Here is a 23,985-nt window from a genome sequence, read left to right on the forward strand (position 1 = left end):
TATTGGAGACGTTACTGGAGTTACTGGAGACGTTACTGGAGTTGTTACTGGAGTTGTTACTGGAGTTGTTACTGGAGTTGTTACTGGAGTTAGTGGAGACGTTTCTGGAGTTACTGGAATTACTGGAGACGTTACTGGAATTACTGGAGACGTTACTGGAGACGTTTCTGGAGTTACTGGAGACGTTTCTGGAGTTGCTGGAGACGTTACTGGAGTTACTGGAGACGTTACTGGAATTACTGGAGATGTTACTGGAATTACTGGAGATGTTACTGGAGTGACTGGAGACGTTTCTGGAGTTACTCGAGACGTTACTGAAGACATTACTGGAGATATTACTGGAGACGTTACTGGAGACGTTACTGGAGTTACTGGAGACGTTACTGGAGATATTACTGGAGACGTTACTGGAGATATTACTGGAGACGTTACTGGAGATATTACTGGAGACGTTACTGGAGTTACTGGAGACGTTACTGGAGATATTACTGGAGACGTTACTGGAGATATTACTGGAGACGTTACTGGAGTTACTGGAGACGTTACTGGAGATATTACTGGAGACGTTACTGGAGATATTACTGGAGACGTTACTGGAGTTACTGGAGACGTTACTGGAGACGTTTCTGGTGTTTTGGTGACTGACTTGAAAGCACATCTTGTTTAGCAGTGACTGTCAGGAACGAGCAGTGGGAGCCTCTCCCCATCATAAAGCACTCCCAGCCGGTCAGAGGAGCAGAGAGGACACCTGCACAACTCCACGTGCACAGTCACAATGAATAGTGCATGTGCTGATCCCAGGCTGGCTTACAGAGTGGGATATAAACTAACATAATTTCTGTTATCTCTGTTTGGTCCATTTGGATTGTTAATGTCCAGTTTAAACTGTCCATATGCTGTAATGTGATGGACATTGTAGGAGAGTGGAATAATGTGGAAGAAACAAAAGATGAGTCAAAACCACCATAAATATGTTTAGTATTATGAATAAACTCTTATGTTGTTTTTGTGATTCTTATTTGATCCAGATTCATGCAGCCCTACATCATAGTATAGTATGCTGCATAATATTTAATAATATGTAAAAAAGTGTTGTAAAAGGTTATAGTACGTGTCATAATATAATCTAGTATTGTATGGGTCGTAAAATGTAACGGTGTAGTATGTTTTATAATATGTCTTAATACAGTATATGTCATGAAATGTCAGTATGGTATGTATAATATGTCCTCGTATACAGTATTATGTATGGTATATATAATAGGTCACAGTATAATATGCGTCATAATATGTCATAGTAGTAGTAGTAGTAGTAGTACACACATTCAGAAGTCACGATATATCATGATAGTATATATATATATATATATATATATATATATATATATATATAGTTACACATTCAATCTTACGTTCACTGGTATATGCATACTCATGTTCATCTATACGTTCATGCAGTCACATGTATGCATTCATACGTACATAAACATATACATAAATACACACATGTACATAAATATATACATGAATACATACATGTACATACATGCAGATATGTTTGTACTTCCATCCATACATCTACCAACATATATACACAGTAGTATGGCTGAATAATATGCTGCAGTTTGCTCCTGCAAAGCGAAGTCAGGCGAGGAGATTCCTTCCAGATGAAGCTAGCGTCGGGTTAGCTTCCTTCCACACACACATATCTATGTTTACATAAATATGTAAATGTTTTTTTTGTTGAAAGTTGTTTTCTAAAAGCTTTGTTGTTCAAATCTGACAGCTTTGTGGCTGAAATCAGGCTGAACATGGACTTTATTTCTGACATTAAACCTTCCCAGCAGGGAACACTAGAGGGCGACGCTGAGCTGGAAAAGTCGTGATAAACGATGAAACACGTTCAGCTTCATCTTTTCTCCTTTAGATAGAAAAACAAACAGAGAAGCAACAGAAACGGAGCCGAACTCCATCTCAGGACAAATGAATGATCTTTGTTTTAAATCAGGAGAATCAAAGACGGACGTGTTGACGTTTCAGTGTGGAGAACGCTGAAGGAGCTTCATGAAGCATCCTCCACGTCTGCAGCTCGCCGTGTCTCTGTGCTATAAATAACCAGCTGGTCACATGACAGCAGCTGCAGCCGCAGTCTGGCATCAAACGTTTCCCAGTTTCCAGCCAATTATAGGCAGAATTAGGAGCTTCAGACTGCAAGCTGAAAACACGCTGATGAGAAATAAGGAATGAAACGAAGCCAAGGAACAGTTGGAACAAAAACAAGAAAAGTTGCTGGCACCAGTCAGAACAACTGGAAGACCAGCTGACAACTAATTAGAATAACTGGCAACAAATCAGTAGTATGACTGGGTATTGTGAAGGAATCTCTGTATGCACAGAGCAAGGCTGGATGCTGGTGATCTGCATTAACAGCAGACATGATTCTCTATTGGAGAAGATTCCAGAAACCAGTGTGAACCCAGTTCCCCCAGGCTTCAGAGGATCTGGAGGAATCTCTGTGTGCAGACCAGGCTGGATGCTGGTAAAGCAGATAAATTCTCTTTGGACAGCATGGACGGCGAGTCCTACAGACTAGAGGAGAGGGAGCATCCAGCTTGTTGGGTTGGGGTCGCATTAGTCCTGGTGGCGGAGGCAGCTTCCACCCAGACAACGCCACAGCAACACAGTCTGCTACACCACCTGTCCACAGCTCAGACTGTTGATAAACCAGTAAAACCAGTTCTGTTAAAAATGTACAACATGGTAATTATGTGAAGATCACTGTTGCAGGAAACGGGAAAAAATGTCTGATTCAAAGGATAGAAAATAAAAACCTAAATAAATAAAAATAAAACGCCATTTTTTCCTGTTGGTGGGAAAATCCACCTCATCAACCAATCAGAAAATTCTATGATGTCATAATGCATCTGGTTGCTGGGGAAGAGGAGGAGCGACGCCTCCTGGTGGACAGGAAGACCAACACACCCTGTACATGTCCAGCAACTGGTTTCTGGACCAGTCCTGTACACCTGTTCAGGTGCAGCGATTGGCTGATTAAACGTGTTGGCTGATTGGTCGTCTCTGCATGACTCTGTCATCGTTTCCTGCTGCTACACAAATTCACACGACATTACCTACGATGTACGTTCAGCTAGCTAAGCAGCCACGGCAACGCCGCTCCGTGACATTAATACTCGGGATGCACAGACACCAGTATCGGTATTGTCTCGACAGCAAGTGTGTGTACTTGTGCTTGGTATTAATAAAAGCGTACCGATACGACACCAGTCCAGCCGGCGCAGACGTGTTTCATGCTTCTGACGTGTTTTAAAAGAAATAAAAGCCTTAAATGTTAAAATGAGACTTTTTTATTCCACTTAAACTAAAAGTGTTAAACACTGTTAATTCAACACCGCACTCAGCAGAGAGCCGCACAATAATATAACAATGCCTCCAGAATGTGGGCGTTTCTTTTTCATTATATATACGGAGCGACCGACGGAGCAGCTCTGTGGTGGAGTTCACTGCAGCTGAAATCAGCCAGAACTGGCAACTCTGACAGGGTCAGTTAGGGCCGTTAGGACAGCAGAGTTTCTGCAAGCAGCCTGCAGCTCTTGTTAGTGGAGAGAACTGCAGCGTTGAGGATCATCATGACTTGTTTAGATGCATTTTCAGAAAGCCAGCAGCTGCTTCACGAGTCAGTGAGCCGCATGCGACGAGGAACACGGCACTAAAAGCTGGATCTTTGTTCCAAAACCACACATTTATAGTTGTATTTAGGTAAAATGTGTTAAATCAGAATAAAACTTGTTGAAATAGTTCGATCTGTGATGTTATTATATTTGTATTGGTGAGGTAACTTCAGAAAGGATGGGTCATTTATTACAACCTGATGACATCTGACAGTTATAACAGTGTAATAACCATGGTCACAATATAATAATAATAATATAATAATAAAATAATAATAACCATAGTCACAGTAATGTTCATATAAACACATCTGGTATCGGCAGATATTCAGGTTTCAGGTATCGGATCAGAACTCCTATAACCTGGATGGGTTCCTGATGAAAACACCTCTGGCAACCCGTCTGCTCAGGATGACTTCAGGAACATTTAGTCCCGTCTGGACCTCACATCCATCCTTTCTGTCTGATTCAGGACGGATTTTAATCTGACGGATTAAAATCTCAGTATGAACGTTGACGCTGCAGGTTTCTGACCTGTTGAGATGCTGCTGCAGCAGGTCCAGACGTGTCTCCACCTCCCCGTAGGTCAGGTCCTCCTCGCTGTCCTCCTCCCGACACGGGGCCGCCGCCTCCTCGCCGTCCTGCTCCCAGCTTTCTGCTCGCAGCTCTGCAGGAAGACAGCGGCCATCAACACACGTCACATGTCGGCCTTACCGACCAGCAGGCGGCGTGGCGTCAGACTGGGAGGACTTCCCAGTTCCTCCAGTTCCCTGATGCTGCAGGTCCAGTTAACAGAAGTTTTGGTTTGAAGGAGAAATAATCGTTTTCTGCAGGCTGGACGATATCCTCACAATCTGAAAAATCACTTTTTACATTAAAAATACGAATAAATGCAGATTAAAAACTTCAAAGCAGAAAAACCTAAAGCGTCACTAAATCCTGGAAAGGAAATAATTCCAGATCCTTTTAAATGTAAAACGTTTTCTAAAAATACTCATTTTTAATTCCTCCTCCGTCATCGAGTCAGATTATAATCCAGGTAAACAGATTTATTATGTGATGCTGCGCATAAACAACCAGCTCATCATAAATACTGACATTAGTAAATAAATAAATCTTTTCTTCTGGTTTCAAAACAAACAGAAATAAAATACCATCCAGTCAGAGGCAGTTTTATCTTTTATCTTCATGTTTAGAAATAATATAATAATAATAAATAATAATAATAATATTAATAGAATAAATAAATAATATTTTACTTTTACAGGATAAAAGTGCACTTTTACAGGAGAATGAATATTTCTTGCTATTTTGTAAGAAAACATTTGATATTTATTTATGTTGATAAACTCCAGGTCATAATTTAAGTCATAAATGGAGATTTTGTTTATTGACTTTATTTGTTTATACACTGACTGTTTACTATTTACTCTTGGAAACTTATTTTTTGCATTTATCTAAGAAAACTTTACACCAATAAAAAGCAGAAAAAATGTTTAAACCGATTTTCAGGGTTTTTTTTGTTACTTTCCGGGATTTTTTGGATTAAATTAAGAAAACTTCAGAGAATGAAATGAAATATTATATAAAAGTTACATTTATTTATTTGTTTTTATTTATTAGTTATTTATTTTTATTTACTCGTTTTTATTTGTTTTGTTTTTATTTATTTATTTATTTTTATTTACCCGTTTTTATTTGTTTTTTGTTTTTATTCATTTGTTTTTATTTATTTGTTTTATCCATTTGTTTTTATTTATTTGTTTTTATTTGTATTTATTTTATTTGTTTTTATTAATTTGGTTTTATTAATGTTTTTATAATTTTTTAAATTTATTTTTATTTACTTGTTTTCATTTATTTTATTTGTTTTTATTCAGTTGTTGTTTATTTGTTTTTATTTATTTGTATTTGTTTATTTTATTTGTTTTTATTCATCTGTTTTTATTTATTTCTATTTATTTGTTTTTATTTATTTCTATTTATTTGTTTTTATTTATTTACCATAGGGTGTGTTTCTAACCAGGATGAAAAACGTTTCCTCACCGTGGAACTCCGAGTCCCCCGCCGGTCCCTCTGGACCACCGCTCCCCCCCAGGCTGTGGTCTCGAACCGCCGGGTAGCCCGGCCCGGTGGAACACAGGGGCCTCTGCTCCTGGTCAGCAGGCCGGTCTTCGTAGACCCGCCCCCCCTGGTCCTTGCTGGGGGAGTCTGGGGGGGAGAAACTCCGGTCAGGAAAGCTGCTGGAAATACGCCGGCTTGGCTCGTTGCCTGTGGCAACACGTTGCAGAATGGAAACCAGCTCCTCACCAGTAAAAGTTGGGGGGGGGCGTTACCATGGAGATGGATTAGATCTGCCTGAATGACATCATCTGCCAAGTCCCCAGTATCTGAGCCGGAACTTCCTTATATGGTCATGGTGTCAGGATGCTTGATTCTAATTGGTTGATTTTTAGTTTCAATTCCCAGACTCAGGACCAGGACCAGGACCAGGACCAGACTCAGGACCGGGACCAGGACCAGGACCAGACTCAGGACCGGGACCAGGACCAGGACCAGGACCAGACTCAGGACCAGGACCAGGACCAGACTCAGGACCAGGACCAGGACCAGGACCAGGACCAGGACCAGGACCAGGACCAGGACCAGGACCAGACTCAGGACCGGGACCAGACTCAGGACCAGGACCACGACCAGACTTTAGACCAGGACCAGGACCAGACTTTAGACCAGGACCAGGACCAGACTTTAGACCAGGACCAGGAAAAGACTTTAGACCAGGACCAGGAAAAGACTTTAGACCAGGACCACGACCAGACTTTAGACCAGGACCAGGACCAGACTTTAGACCAGGACCAGGAAAAGACTATAGACCAGGACCAGGAAAAGACTTTAGACCAGGACCAGGACCAAGACCAGACTCGGGACCAGGACCAGAACCAGACTTTAGACCAGGACCAGGACCAAGACCAGACTCGGGACCAGGACCAGGACCAGACTTTAGACCAGGACCAGGACCGGGACCAGGACCGGGGACCCGACTCGAGACCGGGACCGGGACCAGACTCGAGACCAGGACCAGGGCCGGGACCAGACTCGGGACCGGGACCGGGACCAGACTCGGGACCGGGACCGGGACCGGGACCAGGACCAGGACCGGGACCAGGACCAGGACCGGGACCAGGACCAGGACCAGACTCGGGACCAGGACCAGGACCAGGACCAGACTCGGGACCAGGACCAGGACGAGGACCAGACCTGGGACCAGGACCAGGACCAGGACCAGGACCAGACTCGGGACTGGGACCGGGACCAGGACCAGGACCAGGACCAGGACCAGGACCAGGACCAGGACGCGTTCTGACCTGCGGACGTCCTCCTGTAGGAAAGGCGTCTGGGGAACGTCCCGTCCTCCATGTTGGCGTTGGCGCAGGCCGCCTGCGGAGACAGCGGAGGATGCGTTACCCGGCGTGTAGCTGGACGTGAAGTAAAACACGCCCTGACGCAGCGTCCATCTTTAACCTCAAAGATGGATGCCGTCGTCCAGGAGACGCAGGAAGTTACCTTGGTGTTGTCATGGCGCAGGTCGAAGGTCAGCTCCAGGTTGGCGAGGAAGTGGTCGGCAAACTCGGGGTACATGTCCAGAACCTCCAGGATGTCGTCCCTCTGGATGGTGTGCAGGTCGCAGTAGCTCAGCGCCCGCACGTCGGCGCACGACTTCCCCGGCTTGGAGAACAGGTGGATCATCTCGCCGAAGATGTCGTTCTTACCTGGACCACAAGCAGACACCTGATTGGCCGATTCCTGGCGTCCGTCGGGTTCCTGACCTACTGGTCCGGGACCGGTAAGCCGTGGGTAACTGGTCCCGGACCGGTAAGCTGAGGGTAACTGGGACGGGACCGGTAAGATGAGGGTAACTGGGACGGGATCGGTAAGCTGAGGGTAACTGGTCCCGGATCGGTAAGCCGTGGGTAACTGGTCCCGGACCGGTAAGCCGGGGGTAACTGGTCCCGGACCGGTGAGCGTGGGTAACTGGGACGGGACCGGTGAGCCGTGGGTAACTGGTCCCGGACCGGTAAGCCGTGGGTAACTGGTCCCGGACCGGTAAGCCGTGGGTAACTGGTCCCGGACCGGTAAGCTGAGGGTAACTGGGACGGGACCGGTAAGCTGAGGGTAACTGGGACGGGACCGGTAAGATGAGGGTAACTGGGACGGGATCGGTAAGCTGAGGGTAACTGGTCCCGGATCGGTAAGCCGTGGGTAACTGGTCCTGGACCGGTAAGCCGTGGGTAACTGGTCCCGGACCGGTAAGCTGAGGGTAACTGGGACGGGACCGGTAAGATGAGGGTAACTGGGACGGGATCGGTAAGCTGAGGGTAACTGGTCCCGGATCGGTAAGCCGTGGGTAACTGGTCCCGGACCGGTGAGCGTGGGTAACTGGGACGGGACCGGTGAGCGTGGGTAACTGGGACAGGACCGGTAAGCTGAGGGTAACTGGGACGGGACCGGTAAGCTGAGGGTAACTGGGACGGGACCGGTAAGATGAGGGTAACTGGGATGGGATCGGTAAGCCGTGGGTAACTGGTCCCGGACCGGTAAGCTGAGGGTAACTGGGACGGGACCGGTAAGATGAGGGTAACTGGGACGGGATCGGTAAGCCGTGGGTAACTGGTCCCGGACCGGTAAGCTGAGGGTAACTGGGACGGGATCGGTAAGCCGTGGGTAACTGGTCCCGGACCGGTAAGCTGAGGGTAACTGGGACGGGATCGGTAAGCCGTGGGTAACTGGGACGGGACCGGTGAGCCGAGGGTAACTGGGACGGGACCGGTAAGCCGAGGGTAACTGGGACGGGACCGGTAAGCCGAGGGTAACTGGGACGGGACAGGTAAGCCGAGGGTAACTGGGACGGGACCGGTAAGCCGAGGGTAACTGGGACGGGACCGGTAAGCCGAGGGTAACTGGGACGGGACCGGTAAGCCGAGGGTAACTGGGACGGGACCGGTAAGCTGAGGGTAACTGGGACGGGACCGGTAAGCTGAGGGTAACTGGGACGGGACCGGTAAGCCGAGGGTAACTGGGACGGGACCGGTAAGCTGAGGGTAACTGGGACGGGACCGGTAAGCTGAGGGTAACTGGGACGGGACCGGTGAGCGTGGGTAACTGGGACGGGACCGGTGAGCGTGGGTAACTGGGACGGGACCGGTGAGCGTGGGTAACTGGGACGGGACCGGTGAGCCGAGGGTAACTGGGACGGGACCGGTGAGCGTGGGTAACTGGGACGGGACCGGTAAGCTGAGGGTAACTGGGACGGGACCGGTGAGCGTGGGTAACTGGGACGGGACCGGTGAGCGTGGGTAACTGGGACGGGACCGGTAAGCCGTGGGTAACTGGGACGGGACCAGTAAGGTGAGGGTAAATTCCTCCATAAACCAGCCAGATTTCTGGCTGTTACTCCTCTCCTCTCGTTACCCGGGTTACCAGCACTGTTGGAACTGGTTACCAGTACAACACACACCGGTCCACACCCTTAATCAGTCAGACTCCAGATCTTACCCAGTAGGAATCAATCCCAGAATAACATGGGGGGCCTATTGAAGACTGGCAGAGAGCTGGAACCAACGCCACAAAGGCTACCACCAGGACCTGTCCCCCCTACCAGGACCTGCCCCTCCTACCAGGACCTGTCCCCCCTACCAGGACCTGCCCCTCCTACCAGGACCTGTCCCCCCTACCAGGACCTGCCCCCCCCACCAGGACCTGTCCCCCTACCAGGACCTGCCCCTCCTACCAGGACCTGTCCCCCCTACCAGGACCTGCCCCCCCCACCAGGACCTGTCCCCCTACCAGGACCTGTCCCCCTACCAGGACCTGTCCCCCTACCAGGACCTGTCCCCCCTACCAGGACCTGCCCCTCCTACCAGGACCTGTCCCCCCTACCAGGACCTGTCCCCCCTACCAGGACCTGTCCCCCTACCAGGACCTGTCCCCCCTACCAGGACCTGTCCCCCTACCAGGACCTGTCCCCCCCCACCAGGACCTGTCCCCCCTACCAGGACCTGCCCCTCCTACCAGGACCTGTCCCCCCTACCAGGACCTGTCCCCCCTACCAGGACCTGCCCCTCCTACCAGGACCTGTCCCCCCTACCAGGACCTGTCCCCCCTACCAGGACCTGTCCCCCTACCAGGACCTGTCCCCCCTAACAGGACCTGTCCCCCCTAACAGGACCTGCCCCTCCTACCAGGACCTGTCCCCCCTACCAGGACCTGTCCCCCTACCAGGACCTGTCCCCCTACCAGGACCTGTCCCCCTACCAGGACCTGTCCCCCCTACCAGGACCTGTCCCCTAAATATGCCGAATTTAGAGATTAAATTACTTCTAAACGGGCAAATGCTGAGTTTCATCCAGAGAGCAGCAGACAACTGTGAAGCACGGGGGTGGAAACATCATGGTTTGGGACCAGGACGAGAGTTCTTCTGGACGGTGGAGGGGCTTATGCAGCTTTTTTTTTTTTAACTAAGATTTTATTTGATCATTTTTAAACTTTACATTTCAAACTTTACATTAAAAAACATTTTATTTTGAAAATAAATAATTTTATCTCCATATTTATTTTAATTAACTAACAAATCCTCATTTTCACATCTTTCGGATTCCTCTAGCAGAACAGATTTTACAAGTTTGGACCAGTTTGGACCAGATTGGACCAGATTGGACCAGATTGGACCAGACTGGACCAGTTTGGACCAGATTGGACCAGACTGGACCAGTTTGGACCAGATTGGACCAGATTGGACCAGATTGGACCAGTTTGGACCAGATTGGACCAGATTGGACCAGTTTGGACCAGATTGGACCAGATTGGACCAGTTTGGGCCAGACTGGGCCAGACTGGGCCAGACTGGGCCAGATTGGAACCCCCAGGTTTAGGATCATATTACGGTTTTCTTGAAGGTTCTGAAACTCGTATGAACCATCAGAAAGCCGGAGACTCACCGAGGATCGCCACCACAACGTCCTCCTTCAGGATTTCAATGGAACCGCGGGACACAAAGTAGAGCGCCGTGAGGACGTCTCCTGAGTGGACCAGCGTGTCTCCAGGGGGCGCGTGCGTGGTCTTGAACCTCATGGCCAGGGCTCGGAGGCAACCCTTAGTCGCTCCACAGAACACCTTGCAGCCGTGGAGGAGGCTCTTGTTGAGGTGGAGGCAGATATCCGCCTGCAGGCACTCTGGGAAACCCTTCAGCACCTGCAGAAGAGACGCAGGTCAGTTGGCGGCTGAAGAGGACGACCTCCATCACCGTTTTCCCTTCGGGTGATCCATGTTCCAGCCCAAATTCATGGACGAGCTTTTGGAACAACTTGCATTCTTTCCTTCTTGTGAAACGTCTGAAACCGAAGTGTCTCAACACGCTAACGTTAGCCGCTTTAGCTAAAGCTAAGACGAGACAGAAACGCTTTGATAAACCGTACGATGAGTTGAAGCGCCATGACTCGTGGCCGCCGTCTCCTTCCGCTGGAGAGAATTTTATCTTTCTGATGCATAAAACACAAGATAATTATAAACTTCTCATAAAAAGACAAAAACCAAAGCACGAAGCATCACCGACAGATAAAATCACATTTTCAGACACTGACACACACTTCTTCTCTTACACACAAACACGACGTGCAAACGACACGAAACACGAAGAAGAAATGATTCCCGAGCTGCGTCCTGCTCTGATCGGCCGTTCTGCAGCTCCTGACAAGACTTTCAGGTTGGAAAGGAAAGACGGAACGTTTGGCCGTGACGCGCCGTGGAGCCGGACCCCTGCGCGGCGGCCGCGCCGCGCCGTGTAGCCGGGCCCCTGCGCGGCGGCCGCGACGCGCCGTGTAGCCGGACCCCTGCGCGGCGGCCGCGACGCGCCGTGGAGCCGGGCCCCTGCACGGCGGCCGCGACGCGCCGTGGAGCCGGGCCCCTGCACGGCGGCCGCGACGCGCCGTGGAGCCGGGCCCCTGCACGGCGGCCGCGACGCGCCGTGGAGCCGGGCCCCTGCACGGCGGCCATGACGCGCCGTGGAGCCGGGCCCCTGCACGGCGGCCGTGACGCGCCGTGGAGTCGGGCCCCTGCACAGCGGCCATGACGCGCCGTGGAGCCGGGCCCCACCAGAGGGTCCAGTCCGGCCCCAGGATGAACTTAAATGGAAAGAGTGAAAATAATGTAGAATACATTACCTGTAAAATTATTATATTAAAAACGTAATTTTGTAAAATATTTCATAAATTAGAATTTTAAAAAAAATGAAAATATTAAAAATTATTTCAGTAAGTTCATTTTAATTCAATAAAAAAAGGATTTACAATAAAAAATATAATTTCCAAATAAAAAAGCTTGAAACTAAAAATCAAACGAATGACATTTGTTTGATAATTCTCTTTTATATACAGATAAATATCAAATATATGCATTAACTAAATAAAGTAAATGTGTTATAAAAATAGATTTTTAAAATTTTTAATGTAAAAAATATTTTTAAATAATTTATAAATCAGAAATATAAATACGGAAAGTCATAAAAAGGAAAAATATATATTACTAAAAAGTCTCAGTTTCTATTTTTTTTTTTAAATTGTAATTTAAATTTTTTTTAATCAAATTTGATCATTTAAAAAAAAAGATATTTAAATAAATGAACAAAAGAAAAAAAAAAACCAGGCATTAAGGGGTTAATATGTTCTGGTGTAACATGCATGTTTGGTGCGGAAATGAAACCACTGCATAAAACCACATGAAGCATAAAAACAGAAGAGATGGAGTAGAGGTGGGTCGGTACCTCCTGCTCTTACCGGAGTGGTGGAGTCAGTCCGTTTCACATGAGCCAGACATGAAAAAGACAAACTGATATAAGTAGCATGAAAAGTATCAGGAAGAGCAAAGCCGTGTGCTCAGGAACACGGCTGAACATCGACCGATCGGAGAGAAAGACGTGAAAGCAGAAAGCCGGCCAGCTTTGAGGACACGCCTGCCGTACCATGTTCATGTCGATGCCGTTGGTGTACGACCAGGCGTGTTGGAAGTACTCCTCCAGCCGTTGCCTCAGCGGGTTGGGGATCTGGTGGAAGCGGATGAACTCTTTGACCCGCAGCATCTGGAGGTGATACCTGGCCGTACCTGAATACAACCTCTGGATGATGGCCGACACGTTGCCGAAGATGCTGGCGTACATTAGAGCTGGTAGGGAAGCCACAGAGGAGAGTCAGGCGAGAACGCACCGCACCTACCTCTGCTGTTCCCGCCGCCGCGCTGAGAAAACACCAAGCTAGGCGGATTTCACTCACATCCGATGAGCATGACGCAGATGGAGAAGATCTTCTCTGAGTTGGTGTTCGGGGAGACGTTGCCGAAGCCCACGCTGGTCAGGCTGCTGAAGGTGAAGTACAGAGCCGTGACGTACTTGTCTTTGATGGACGGGCCTGAACTTGGGTCGCTGTAGTTGTACTTCTTTCCTGCAGGAACCAAGAAAATTCATCATTACCTCATGTTTCATCAGTTAAACCACGCGGGGAGTCCCTCAGTACCTATAGACACCCCCAGGTTGTCCAGCCAGCCGATCTTGTGCTCCAGGTAAGGCTTCTCCACGTTGCCGATTGCGTACCAGATGCAGGCCAACCAATGGGCGATGAGGGCGAAGATGCACATGAGCAGCATGAGGACGGCGGCGCCGTACTCCGAGTAGCGGTCCAGCTTACGGGCAACTCGCACCAGCCGCAGCAAACGGGCCGTCTTCAGCAGACCGATGAGGGTGGTGGTCTGAAAATAAGAGCATCCATGATTCAACTTCCTGTGTCTGTATAGTTAATATCTAATCAGCCAATCAGGTGGCAGCAGCTTGGTGCATTAAATTCTGGTAAGCTTGTTTCTAGGCGACGTCATGATCACGGACTCCTTGTTCTGGACGCATCAGCTGAGCAGAACTCTTTCCTTCCAGGTGTGATTGGTCGGACATTTGAGATGGGTTAGGGTTCGTTTGTTCTGACTGAACAGTTACGTTGAACGAACAGCTGATCGAGGCGGCGAGAAAGTACAAACATTTCTACACCTGAGATTTAAAGACACGGATCCATTGGTTGCCCAACCCGTTCGGTTGTTAGGTAACAAGTAGGACCTCCACGTTCCCTCATTCACACGTCTTCCTGCTGCTATCTACCTGCTCTCCTCACTGCAGCACCTCCACCTCAGCTGCATCCCAAACATCTTCCTGGCTTTATTCCAGCCATAGAGGATCATTATTTTCCTGCTTTTCTCATCACTTGTTGATCTTTGGCTGCTCCTGATTGGACGTTACCGTCAGTTTAAGCTCTCTGATTGGTGGAAAGTCTGACAGAAAGTGTCTTCATCATCATGTCCAGGTGAAAATAGAGGTCTCTTAGCAACATGGTAGTGATGGTGATGAAGATGTGATAAATAATGGTGGATTTACCATCTAGAGTCTCTGAATAAACACTACATCTGGATTGTAGACCTCCTGGACGGATAGAAACGCTGGAAAACCTCTGTAGACCTGCTGGAGGGTCACATGACCAGTTGGAGAGTCACATGACCAGTTGGAGAGTCACATGACCAGTTGGAGAGTCACATGACCAGTTGGAGAGTCACATGACCAGACGTGATATAGTTTCAGAGGCTGATAACATTGTCATCTTTTCAAGGTCTCTGGAACAACATGGCTCAATTTGGTCTCCAAGGTCAGGATGGGTCCTGGTTTGGCGTGAAACAAGCGTAGGTGAAAACACTGAGGTTGTTTCGGTCGTCCATCCGTTGGCAGATGATGAAGCACTTTTCAGTTAAGCATGCAATGATTCCAAAATTAACTTCAAAAATATCGGCAGCTTGGATCAACGCCTGGAAGCGAGTCATTAAGCAGGATCCATGAACAAATCAGACACACACTACCTTCTGCAGTGTTCACGCACATCTATCCTCATTTCCCCGAACATCCAGAATAATGCACAGATAATGTGAGTAAATATGGGGAAACGGTGTAGCCATGGCACAAATCCTGATCTATTAGTGTCATGTAAACACCGTTAGAAAGGAGCTAATTGGTCCCCATCACGCCTGACCATTACCGTAATATCCTCAGGGAAATCAGTAATCCACAGCCTGCAGTAAAACAGCCTCCTCATGTCTACGTTTGCTTCATTGCAACTTGTGTACACACGAGAGCAGATATAACGAAGGCCATAACAAGAATTAAAAGCAGAAAGACAATTATTCTCTTTCTGTTGACGGCTCTTCCCAATCTCAACCCCAAATCGCCGCCATCCATCACCATGGTGCCTCCAGCCAGTGTCACGGATGCAAACAGATGAGCCCTGTATTATTCATGTGAGCGCTGCTTTAGGTGTAGAGCGGCTGACCGGCACACGCCAACACAAGCTGGTTCCAGAACCCAAGCCATGCGTCGAGGTGAGTCCAACTATATCTAGTCGGAACCACTCAACCTCGCGCACAAGCTCAGGCTCCTTCCCCACCAGAGAGGTGACGTTCCACGTCCCTAGAGCCAGCTTCTGCAGCCGGGGATCGGACCGCCAGGGTCCCCGCCTCTTGCTGCCGCCCAGCTCACATTGCACCCGACCCCTACGGCTCCTCCCGCAGATGGTGAGTCCGACCGGGCCCCATGGGCGAAGGCCCGGCCACCAGACGCCCGCTCTCGTACCCCACCCCCAGGCCTGGCTCCAGAGGGGGGTCCCGGTCACCCGCGTCCGGGCAAGGGAACATTCATGCCCATGGTCGTCGTCACCATAGGGGTATAAACTGGACTGAGCTCTAAAATTGGCTCCTAAGTACCAGCTTTTTCTTCAGCCGGTCCAGGAACCAGTAAGGCCCAGTGCTTGAAGGGCTCACAGGGGTTACAGTACGTAACCAATGTTCTATTTCATATAGGCTTCACCCTAGTGGGATGAGGACGAAGCTGTAGTCCATGCCTCTCTGGGTCTGTGCAGTACTGCAGGCATAAAACACATTCACTCTGATCCAGCTGCTGTGTCATGTGCATTGATGCAGCAAGTAGCCAGTAGTGGCAGAAAGTTCAAGAGATCCTGTAGCAGAAGGTGCTGTAATGATCTGAACCCGGGCCAATGAGATGTAAGGAATCTGCTCTCACCAACAAGTGAGAGGAGGAACCTGTCCCTCCGAGAAGGCAGTCAGGACAGAGTGGTTCAGAGACAAACTGGAGACATCCGGCAAGTAAAAGCGGACAAAGGAGCATGGAGATGTCCACGAAGCTGAACTACAAATTCTTCTACTGTCATTCCTCCAAGCAGAGCTGTAGAAGATAAACTCCTCTGGTGGAATGAGCTCTGAGACCTTCTGCAGGGTCCGATCCCGAGGAGGCATAAGCCTGGGAGATGGCATCACACAGCTAGTGTGACAGGCTGTGTGATGCCATGGGAAAACCATGGGAGTTTTCTCTGTGGTGTAGGAACAGGAGCTGGGAGCGATGTGGTGCAGCTGTTCGCGCCACGTAGCATGTCAGCGCACCGGACAGAACGAGTGAGAACATGCGGCCTCCTCTGACTCGTGAGGAGGAGGGTAGAAACAATTCAGCGTAATCACTCTGGATCTGAAAGAGTTGGCGATGTTTTTCGGAGTGTAGGCCGGGTTAGCGCGCAGCACAAGCTCCTGTCCTCTGTATTCTGAGGCGAGGAGGCGCTGGAAAGCTGACCACTTAGACGAGTAGGACGCCCTTGTTTGACGTGGCGTCTTCTGGATTGTGCACACGGCTTCCTGAGAGAGTCCAAGCCAGAGGCGCTGACTTATCTCCGGGTAACTCAGGGTCGCTCCCCCCGCTTGGGAGAGCGCCACGGTCGAACCAACAGCAGCAGCTGTAGACACGGTCACCATGGTGCGCCATGCGCTCCGGAGCAACGAGAATCATTGCTAGATGTTCCTCCTTGATCCGATCAGGACGGGGAAATCGGAGAGACGGGAGGAAATGCAGATAGTAACATCTGAGACCATGGCCGGTGTGCAAACGCATCCACCCCCAGAGTAGGTGCGTTCTGGCTGCTCAGGGAGAAATACAGGTCGCACTGCGTAATGCGTGTGGCGAAGAGGTCCACACTCGCTCTGCCAAACCTGCTCCAGATCTGTAAGATGAGACCAAGGTGAAAGCTCCAATCGTGTTGGGGACCTCCCTTTGACAAAATGTCCGCTCCCCTGTTCAGGGTGCCAGGGTTGTACACCGCTCTGATGTAGAGCAGGTGTGTGTGTGCCCAAAGCAGCCGCCAGGCGGCAGCCACGCCCGGCAGCCGCACGGCCACGCCCGGCAGCCGCACGGCCACGCCCGGCAGCCGCACGGCCACGCCCGGCAGCCGCACGGCCACGCCCGGCAGCCGCACGGCCACGCCCGCCAGCCGCACGGCCACGCCCGCCAGCCGCACGGTCACGCCCGCCAGCCGCACGGCCACGCCCGCCAGCCGCACGGTCACGCCCGCCAGCCGCACGGCCACGCCCGCCAGCCGCACGGCCACGCCCGCCAGCCGCACGGCCACGCCCAGCAGCTGTTCAGAGCGCAGTCCTCCCCGACGGTTGATGTAGGCCGCCGTCACTTTGTTGTCTGTTCGGATCGGAACATGCTGATCCTGCAACAGTGGAGCAAAATGCTGGACCACTGTCCACACTGTGAGAAGTTCCCGCAGGTTTATGTGGAGGGACATGTGGACCTGCCATTGTCCTCCCACCACCTGGGACGGACACGTCTCCACCAGCCTGAGAGGGACGCATCCGTAAAAACTGAAACATGAGAAGTCTGTTTGCTCAGAGACTTTGGATAAACTGTGGGGATTTCACCAGTGAGCCAGGTCAGCTGCCACAGAGGAAGGAATCACAATCACGCGCCTCTCCTGAGAGATCTATCTGCAGACGTGTGAACCATCTCTGTGGAGGAGACCTAGAGGCACGGCCACGTGACCCACCGGCATCATGCCTAAAAGCCTGGTTTGATGACGCCTTTCAGCAGAAGCTCCTGCAGCTCCAACTGGAGGGCGACCTGCTGATCATGGGGGCACAGTACCGTCTCCAGAACCCCGTGGAACCGCGGGGGGGTTGAGGCGAATTGCAGCATGTACCTCTTGCTGATCAGTCTGTCCATCCATCTGTCCAGAGAGCACAGCCGCTGCCACTTCAAGTTACGCTCTGAGTGTCAGGAAAGCAGGAAAATAATGATCCTCTATGGCTGGAATAAAGCCAAGAAGACGTTTGGGATGCAGCTGAGGTGGAGGTGCTGCAGTGAGGACAGCAGGTAGATGGTAGCAGGAAGACGTGTGGAAACATGGAGACTGTTTCTGGATTCAGCGTCGACAGGCAGATTCATGTTTTTAAACCAACTATAATAAAAGCTACTTTGAGTTTTAAGGGTTAAATGTAGGGCTGGGCGATTAATCGATTTAATCAATTAATTCGAATTTGCTGTTTATGTTTATGAAAATTGGGATTTTTTTTGCCCCTCCAGCACCTTTTGGGCTTCCGTAGCTTATAGTGACGTCAGACTCCCGCTGGTTTCCCACAGAAACACATAAACACAACATGGCAGCTAGAAACAAGCGCCCCGTCTGCGTTTCCATTACATTTGTTTTGCTAAATAAAAACGATATTTGTACGTTTCGACCAACAACAACAACTGTTATTTGTGGGTGTTTCCATTGAACAATGTTTAGCACATTAGCATCACGTTTCGTAAAATCTTGTTTCTCTTGTGAGATTTTACAAACAAAGCGGTTAACGCAGAGTGGACACGTAGCGTTATTTTATGGTTTTCTACTTGATACGGAGAATTTGTGTCGGATTTTCTAAGCTTTTCTCCCTCATTTTCTTTTCTAAATCTCTGAAATTGGCTGTTTATTCCACACCGCGTCATCTTTACCGGGAATTAACTGGTCACGACCCCCCCACGTCACGACCCCCCCCCCCCCCATGTCTGCGGACACGTAAACATAATAAAAGTGTTTCCATTCCACTCCTGCAGTATATTTCTGTATGAAAATGTCTGAAAAACCTCCTGAGATCGTAAAAACTTTCATAGCAGCAGTTTTTATGGCGATGTTTAGTTTTTGCAAAGTTTCTAGGTGTGATGGAAACGCAGGGTTTTCAGTGTGGGAGGGGGCGCATGCCACAGGGGTCTGATGCTGCTGACAGGCTCATCGCCAGGAATCACTATTTTTCTTCCAAGAGGAGGCATTTTCATTTAATATTAGTTTTATATTTTAGAATAAAGTGACACAGGTGAAGTGAGGCCTTTTCTTAAATGTATGATAAAAGGTTAAAAACTATCACAGTGGAAACGCACCAAGTACAATGTTTACAGCGCCTGCATCTCTTTTTATAATCCAGTTTAACAGCTTGTTTAGTTGCACTTTATATTCAGGTAAACTTTTAGGCTGACTGCAATAAAGGCATTTTTGAAAAAGAATCATTTTTGACATTTGTAATTTTTTTCCTTTTCAGTAAAAGGAAAAAATGGATTAAAATCGGATTTGGTTTAAAAAAATCGTAGATTTTATGTTTTGGCCCAGCCCTAGTTAAATGCATAAACAGGATTTGACTTCTGGTATACATTTCACGTGAACCTCCATCATTTGCATTCCTCTCAGACTGGAGCTCTGTAGACATGGCGTCCCATCAGGACGGACCATTGAGATGAAAATGAGGTTGAGATGACTCCTGTAGGTAAATCCAGCCCCACAGGTTTTTCTTTCATTTGCCGTCCTGCTGTCCTCACATCCTTCATCGCCTTCACCGGAGGCTTCACTGCTGACTCACCTCAGATGGAGAGAAACTCAACATATTGTTGGATCAGGTTTCCAGGCAACCAAGGTGCATGGGATTATGTCTAAAAATAACCGAGCTGCTGAATAAAACGCTCCGATAACAAACCCCCAAAACTGTGCATGGATGCCTCATTTTCAGTTTCTGTTGCCAGAGCTGCTGAAAATACCACATTTAGAGCGTTTCTTCATCCTGACAGCACGCTTTGGACACAAGCTGGAACGGGAACACATCCTGTCAGCGCACCAGTCTGTGATGAGGACGCTCGTCACGCCACTCAGCTGTCTGCTCTTTTTCCTCCAGCCGCCACTCACAGCAGTCCTGATACACCATGATGGACCAGCAGACTCACTCAGCAGGCGGGGGGGTTCTAACCCTGACAGAGGATCCCATCGAGGCCGAGTCACGTTTAGACCTGATGGAAAACTTTCACACCTTCTTCTCATGTTGAACGGAGAAACCACAACAGTTTCTAAACTGTTCCAACCCTGAATGTGATCTTTAACCTGCACCACGAATCAGACCCCCCCAGGTCCTCCCCCGTCAGGTCCACGTCCTCCCCAGTCAGGACCAGCAGTGTGGAACTGTGATGGTCATGTGACCCTCCAGCTGGTCTACGGAGGTTTTCCAGCGTTTCTATCCGTCCAGGAGGTCTACAATCCAGATGTAGTGTTTATTCAGAGACTCTAGATGGTAAATCCACCATTATTTATCACATCTTCATCACCATCACTACCATGTTGCTAAGAGACCTCTATTTTCACCTGGACATGATGATGAAGACACTTTCTGTCAGACTTTCCACCAATCAGAGAGCTTAAACTGACGGTAACGTCCAATCAGGAGCAGCCAAAGATCAACAAGTGATGAGAAAAGCAGGAAAATAATGATCCTCTATGGCTGGAATAAAGCCAGGAAGACGTTTAGGATGCAGCTGAGGTGGAGGTGCTGCAGTGAGGACAGCAGGTAGATAGTAGCAGGAAGACGTGTGGAAACATGGAAATAGTGTGTGTTGTGTAAATATCCAAGAAAAAGGCAACGGGAGACTCAGAAAGGCGACCTGAGCATCAGATACACTGCGTTTGCCAAAAACATTATGTCTAAGGATGTCCTTTAAAAGATGCAAAAGCATTTAAGCTTTTTAATTTTTGATCTCGTTCAGTCGTGTGAAGCAAAACTTTCTATATTTTATTCAACAGGGTCAGAGTCACTGTATAATTCAGACTGAATGAAATGTGACAGGAAACAATAAAAACAGGCTGAAAAAGAAACAATAATGACTATTAGCAGCTTGTGTTGCGGTGGAACTGTTGGCTGACTTTGCTGCATTAAATAAGTTTAGCAATCTCCCTCAGACCTTCATGAACAAAACAGTTTCTTTCCAGCAGTGTTGTTGAGAAGGCAACTTGGACTGCCTTGGGCCCTGCATGCTGGCCCTTGAGGCTGGCCCTACAGTCGGGCCCTGCATGCTGGCCCTTGAGGCTGGCCCTACAGTCGGGCCCTGCATGCTGGCCCTTGAGGCTGGCCCTACAGTCGGACCCTGCATGCTGGCCCTACAATCGGACCCTGCATGCTGGCCGTGGAGGCTGGCCCTACAGTCGGGCCCTGCATGCTGGCCGTGGAGGCTGGCCCTACACTCGGGCCCTGCATGCTGGCCGTGGAGGCTGGCCCTACACTCGGGCCCTGCATGATGGCCGTGGAGGCTGGCCCTACAGTCGGGCCCTGCATGATGGCCGTGGAGGCTGGCCCTACAGTCGGGCCCTGCATGATGGCCGTGGAGGCTGGCCCTACAGTCGGGCCCTGCATGCTGGCCGTGGAGGCTGGCCCTACAGTCGGGCCCTGCATGCTGGCCGTGGAGGCTGGCCCTACACTCGGGCCCTGCATGCTGGCCCTGGAGGCTGGCCCTACACTCGGGCCCTGCATGCTGGCCCTGGAGGCTGGCCCTACACTCGGGCCCTGCATGCTGGCCCTGGAGGCTGGCCCTACATTCGGGCCCTGCATGCTGGCCCTGGAGGCTGGCCCTACACTCGGGCCCTGCATGCTGGCCGTGGAGGCTGGCCCTACACTCGGGCCCTGCATGCTGGCCGTGGAGGCTGGCCCTACACTCGAGCCCTGCATGCTGGCCCTGGAGGCTGGCCCTACACTCGGGCCCTGCATGCTGGCCCTGGAGGCTGGCCCTACACTCGGGCCCTGCATGCTGGCCGTGGAGGCTGGCCCTACACTCACAGTAACTTCTGATCCAGCGCCTCCTCTGGCAGACACTGGAACATCTCATTCCCTGCAGCGTGAACACAGACCCAGTCTGGGACAAAGTGTGTACTGAGTCTAGCGGAACCTCCGAACCTCCAACGGACCGAACCGTATGGGCGTCATGCAGTTCCAACAACGGCCCACCAGGGGGTGATATTTGCTAAAACAACCCCTGACCAAGAAGAATAAAAGCAGGACGAAGCTTATTGGTTGGCCGAGACCAGGTGTGTCCAGCTCCCATCCTTAAGGGCCACAACCCTGCAGTTTTCCATGTTTCCCTGCTCCAAGACACCTGACTGGCAGCTGGATCCAGCTGTGTCCAAACTTCCCTTCCTGTCTGAGGTCTTATAGCCGCTGAAGCAGGACAGTTGGGTGAAATCTCACGTCTTGTCGTCTGCTTGGTGAGGTTCCCCACAGAGCCCTTCGCCCTCAGACTGGTTTACTCAGGTTTCTAATGGTTTCCAGAGTCAGGAGGAATACCAGGCCCCTCTCTGCAGGAACCAGCCACCTTCTCTACTTTACAGATCAGCCTTTAAACTTCCTTAAATCTCATTGTCTGCAGTGGTCGTCCATCTCCAAGTAATGCTGCCACAGGCTAAGGCTGCCGAGAGAAGTCCCATGATGCACTGGGCTCTCCCTTTTCATCTCTCACACACAACATGTAGTGTTTATTCAGAGACTCTAGATGGTAAATCCACCATTATTTATCACAGCTTCATCACCATCACTACTATGTTGCTAAGAGACCTCTATTTTCACCTGGACATGATGATGAAGACACTTCCTGTCAGACTTTCCACCAATCAGAGAGCTTAAACTGACGGTAACGTCCAATCAGGAGCAGCCAAAGATCAGCAGGCGAGCAGAAAGGAGTTGTTTTTGTGAGAACAGCGAATAGACAGAGCAGTAAAAACAAAAAACTGGTTTTAGGGTCTCGCTCACCTCGTCCGATCCTGAGCCAAAGATAAGCAGGTCAAACGGGATGGCCGCCACCATATCTATGAGAAACCATCCTTTGAAGTAATGGATGGCGATCTTGGCCGGGTGGCTGACCACTTCCTCGTTGCAGTTAACGTAGGTGGTCCTGAAGTTGATGAGGATGTCCACGATGAACATAATGTCCACGATCAGATCCACCACGTTGAGCGGAGAGCAGGAGTAGCCGCACTTCCGCCTCCGCTGCTCCTCGATGTCGTTGAGGAGGAAGGCGGCGGAGTAGGGGGTGAAAATGGCGGTGTAGATGACCAGCAGCAGGATCAGCCAGTCCCACACGGCTTTGAAGGGGCTGTAATGGAGGATGGTCCACTTATCGATGCGCGGCGTCTGCAGCTTGTACTCGGGCAACACGTCTGCACCCAGAGAGAGGACCTGCGAAGCAACGAAACATGACTGGAGGGTTTCTGCTGGAAAATTACCAAAAAGAAAACATTACAAACTGTCGACCAATCAAAAGAAACCCTTTTATTTTTGCACATGATCATTTATTAGCCTTTAAAAGTCTGCTGAGGAGACGACAACCTCCATAAAAGCAGCATGTGGGCGTTATCTGGTTACGCAGGTTTAACGAAGACGTAGCGAGGTGGATTTCAGTTGAATCCGATCTGTCCCACTCTCTTTAAACGCATCACCAGCTCTTCTTCTGTGGTGGAGGATACTGTTTAGTCCAGAAGATAAAAAGTGGAGAAAAACTCAGCAGAAACACGAGATGCAGTAAATACTGCCTTGTAGGGGTGGCAAAATCGAATCAAAACATCGGAAATCCGGATTTTTTTCATCACAATTTTAATTTTTTTTTTTTTTAAATAAAATTAATGCACACTAAAATTTTGGTCATTTTTATAGTTTTTATTGATCTTTTTACTTGTAATATTGGGCGTTATAGCAGCAGAATGATGGTCTGGCTACAAAATGACGAGCAAAATAAAAAATTTTATACATTTTTTTTTTTTTTTAAATCTACAAAAATCAGCAATAGAGAATTGTGAGAATCGCAATTTAAATCAAATTGGCACCCAAAAAATGGGAATCGAATCGGGACAAAAGCATATGGTCACAGCCTGTCCAACCACACAACCGAGCAGAATCTCCATGACTTTATACCCAACTTACATTTGTCTCAACTCTGTCTGATGATGGTTTTATTAAGATTTAAGAATTTCAGCCGATCCCACGTACGTCTGAGTTAGATGCCCCCCCCCCCGGACTCAAGAGTTGCTATCACCTATAGCAGATTAGC

General features: G+C 49.4%; 1 protein-coding gene across 1 annotated transcript in view; it reads right to left on the reverse strand.

The window, feature by feature from the left end:
* The window catches only part of LOC306774175 (voltage-gated inwardly rectifying potassium channel KCNH7-like), a gene marked incomplete at its 5' end in the record, with an annotated part of 230,609 nt that overhangs the window by 160,330 nt on the left and 46,294 nt on the right, over window positions 1–23,985 (reverse strand). The window contains 9 exons of the mRNA XM_079264155.1: window positions 4,224–4,356; window positions 5,736–5,900; window positions 7,055–7,127; window positions 7,254–7,459; window positions 10,685–10,937; window positions 12,703–12,902; window positions 13,010–13,177; window positions 13,250–13,481; window positions 22,692–23,117. Coding sequence (XP_079120281.1) covers window positions 4,224–4,356; window positions 5,736–5,900; window positions 7,055–7,127; window positions 7,254–7,459; window positions 10,685–10,937; window positions 12,703–12,902; window positions 13,010–13,177; window positions 13,250–13,481; window positions 22,692–23,117 — 1,856 coding nt within the window. The remainder of the gene's footprint in view (window positions 1–4,223; window positions 4,357–5,735; window positions 5,901–7,054; window positions 7,128–7,253; window positions 7,460–10,684; window positions 10,938–12,702; window positions 12,903–13,009; window positions 13,178–13,249; window positions 13,482–22,691; window positions 23,118–23,985) is intronic.

This window comes from Telmatherina bonti (genome assembly GCF_933228915.1).
Source record: "Telmatherina bonti genome assembly, chromosome: 24".
NCBI lineage: Eukaryota > Metazoa > Chordata > Actinopteri > Atheriniformes > Telmatherinidae > Telmatherina > Telmatherina bonti.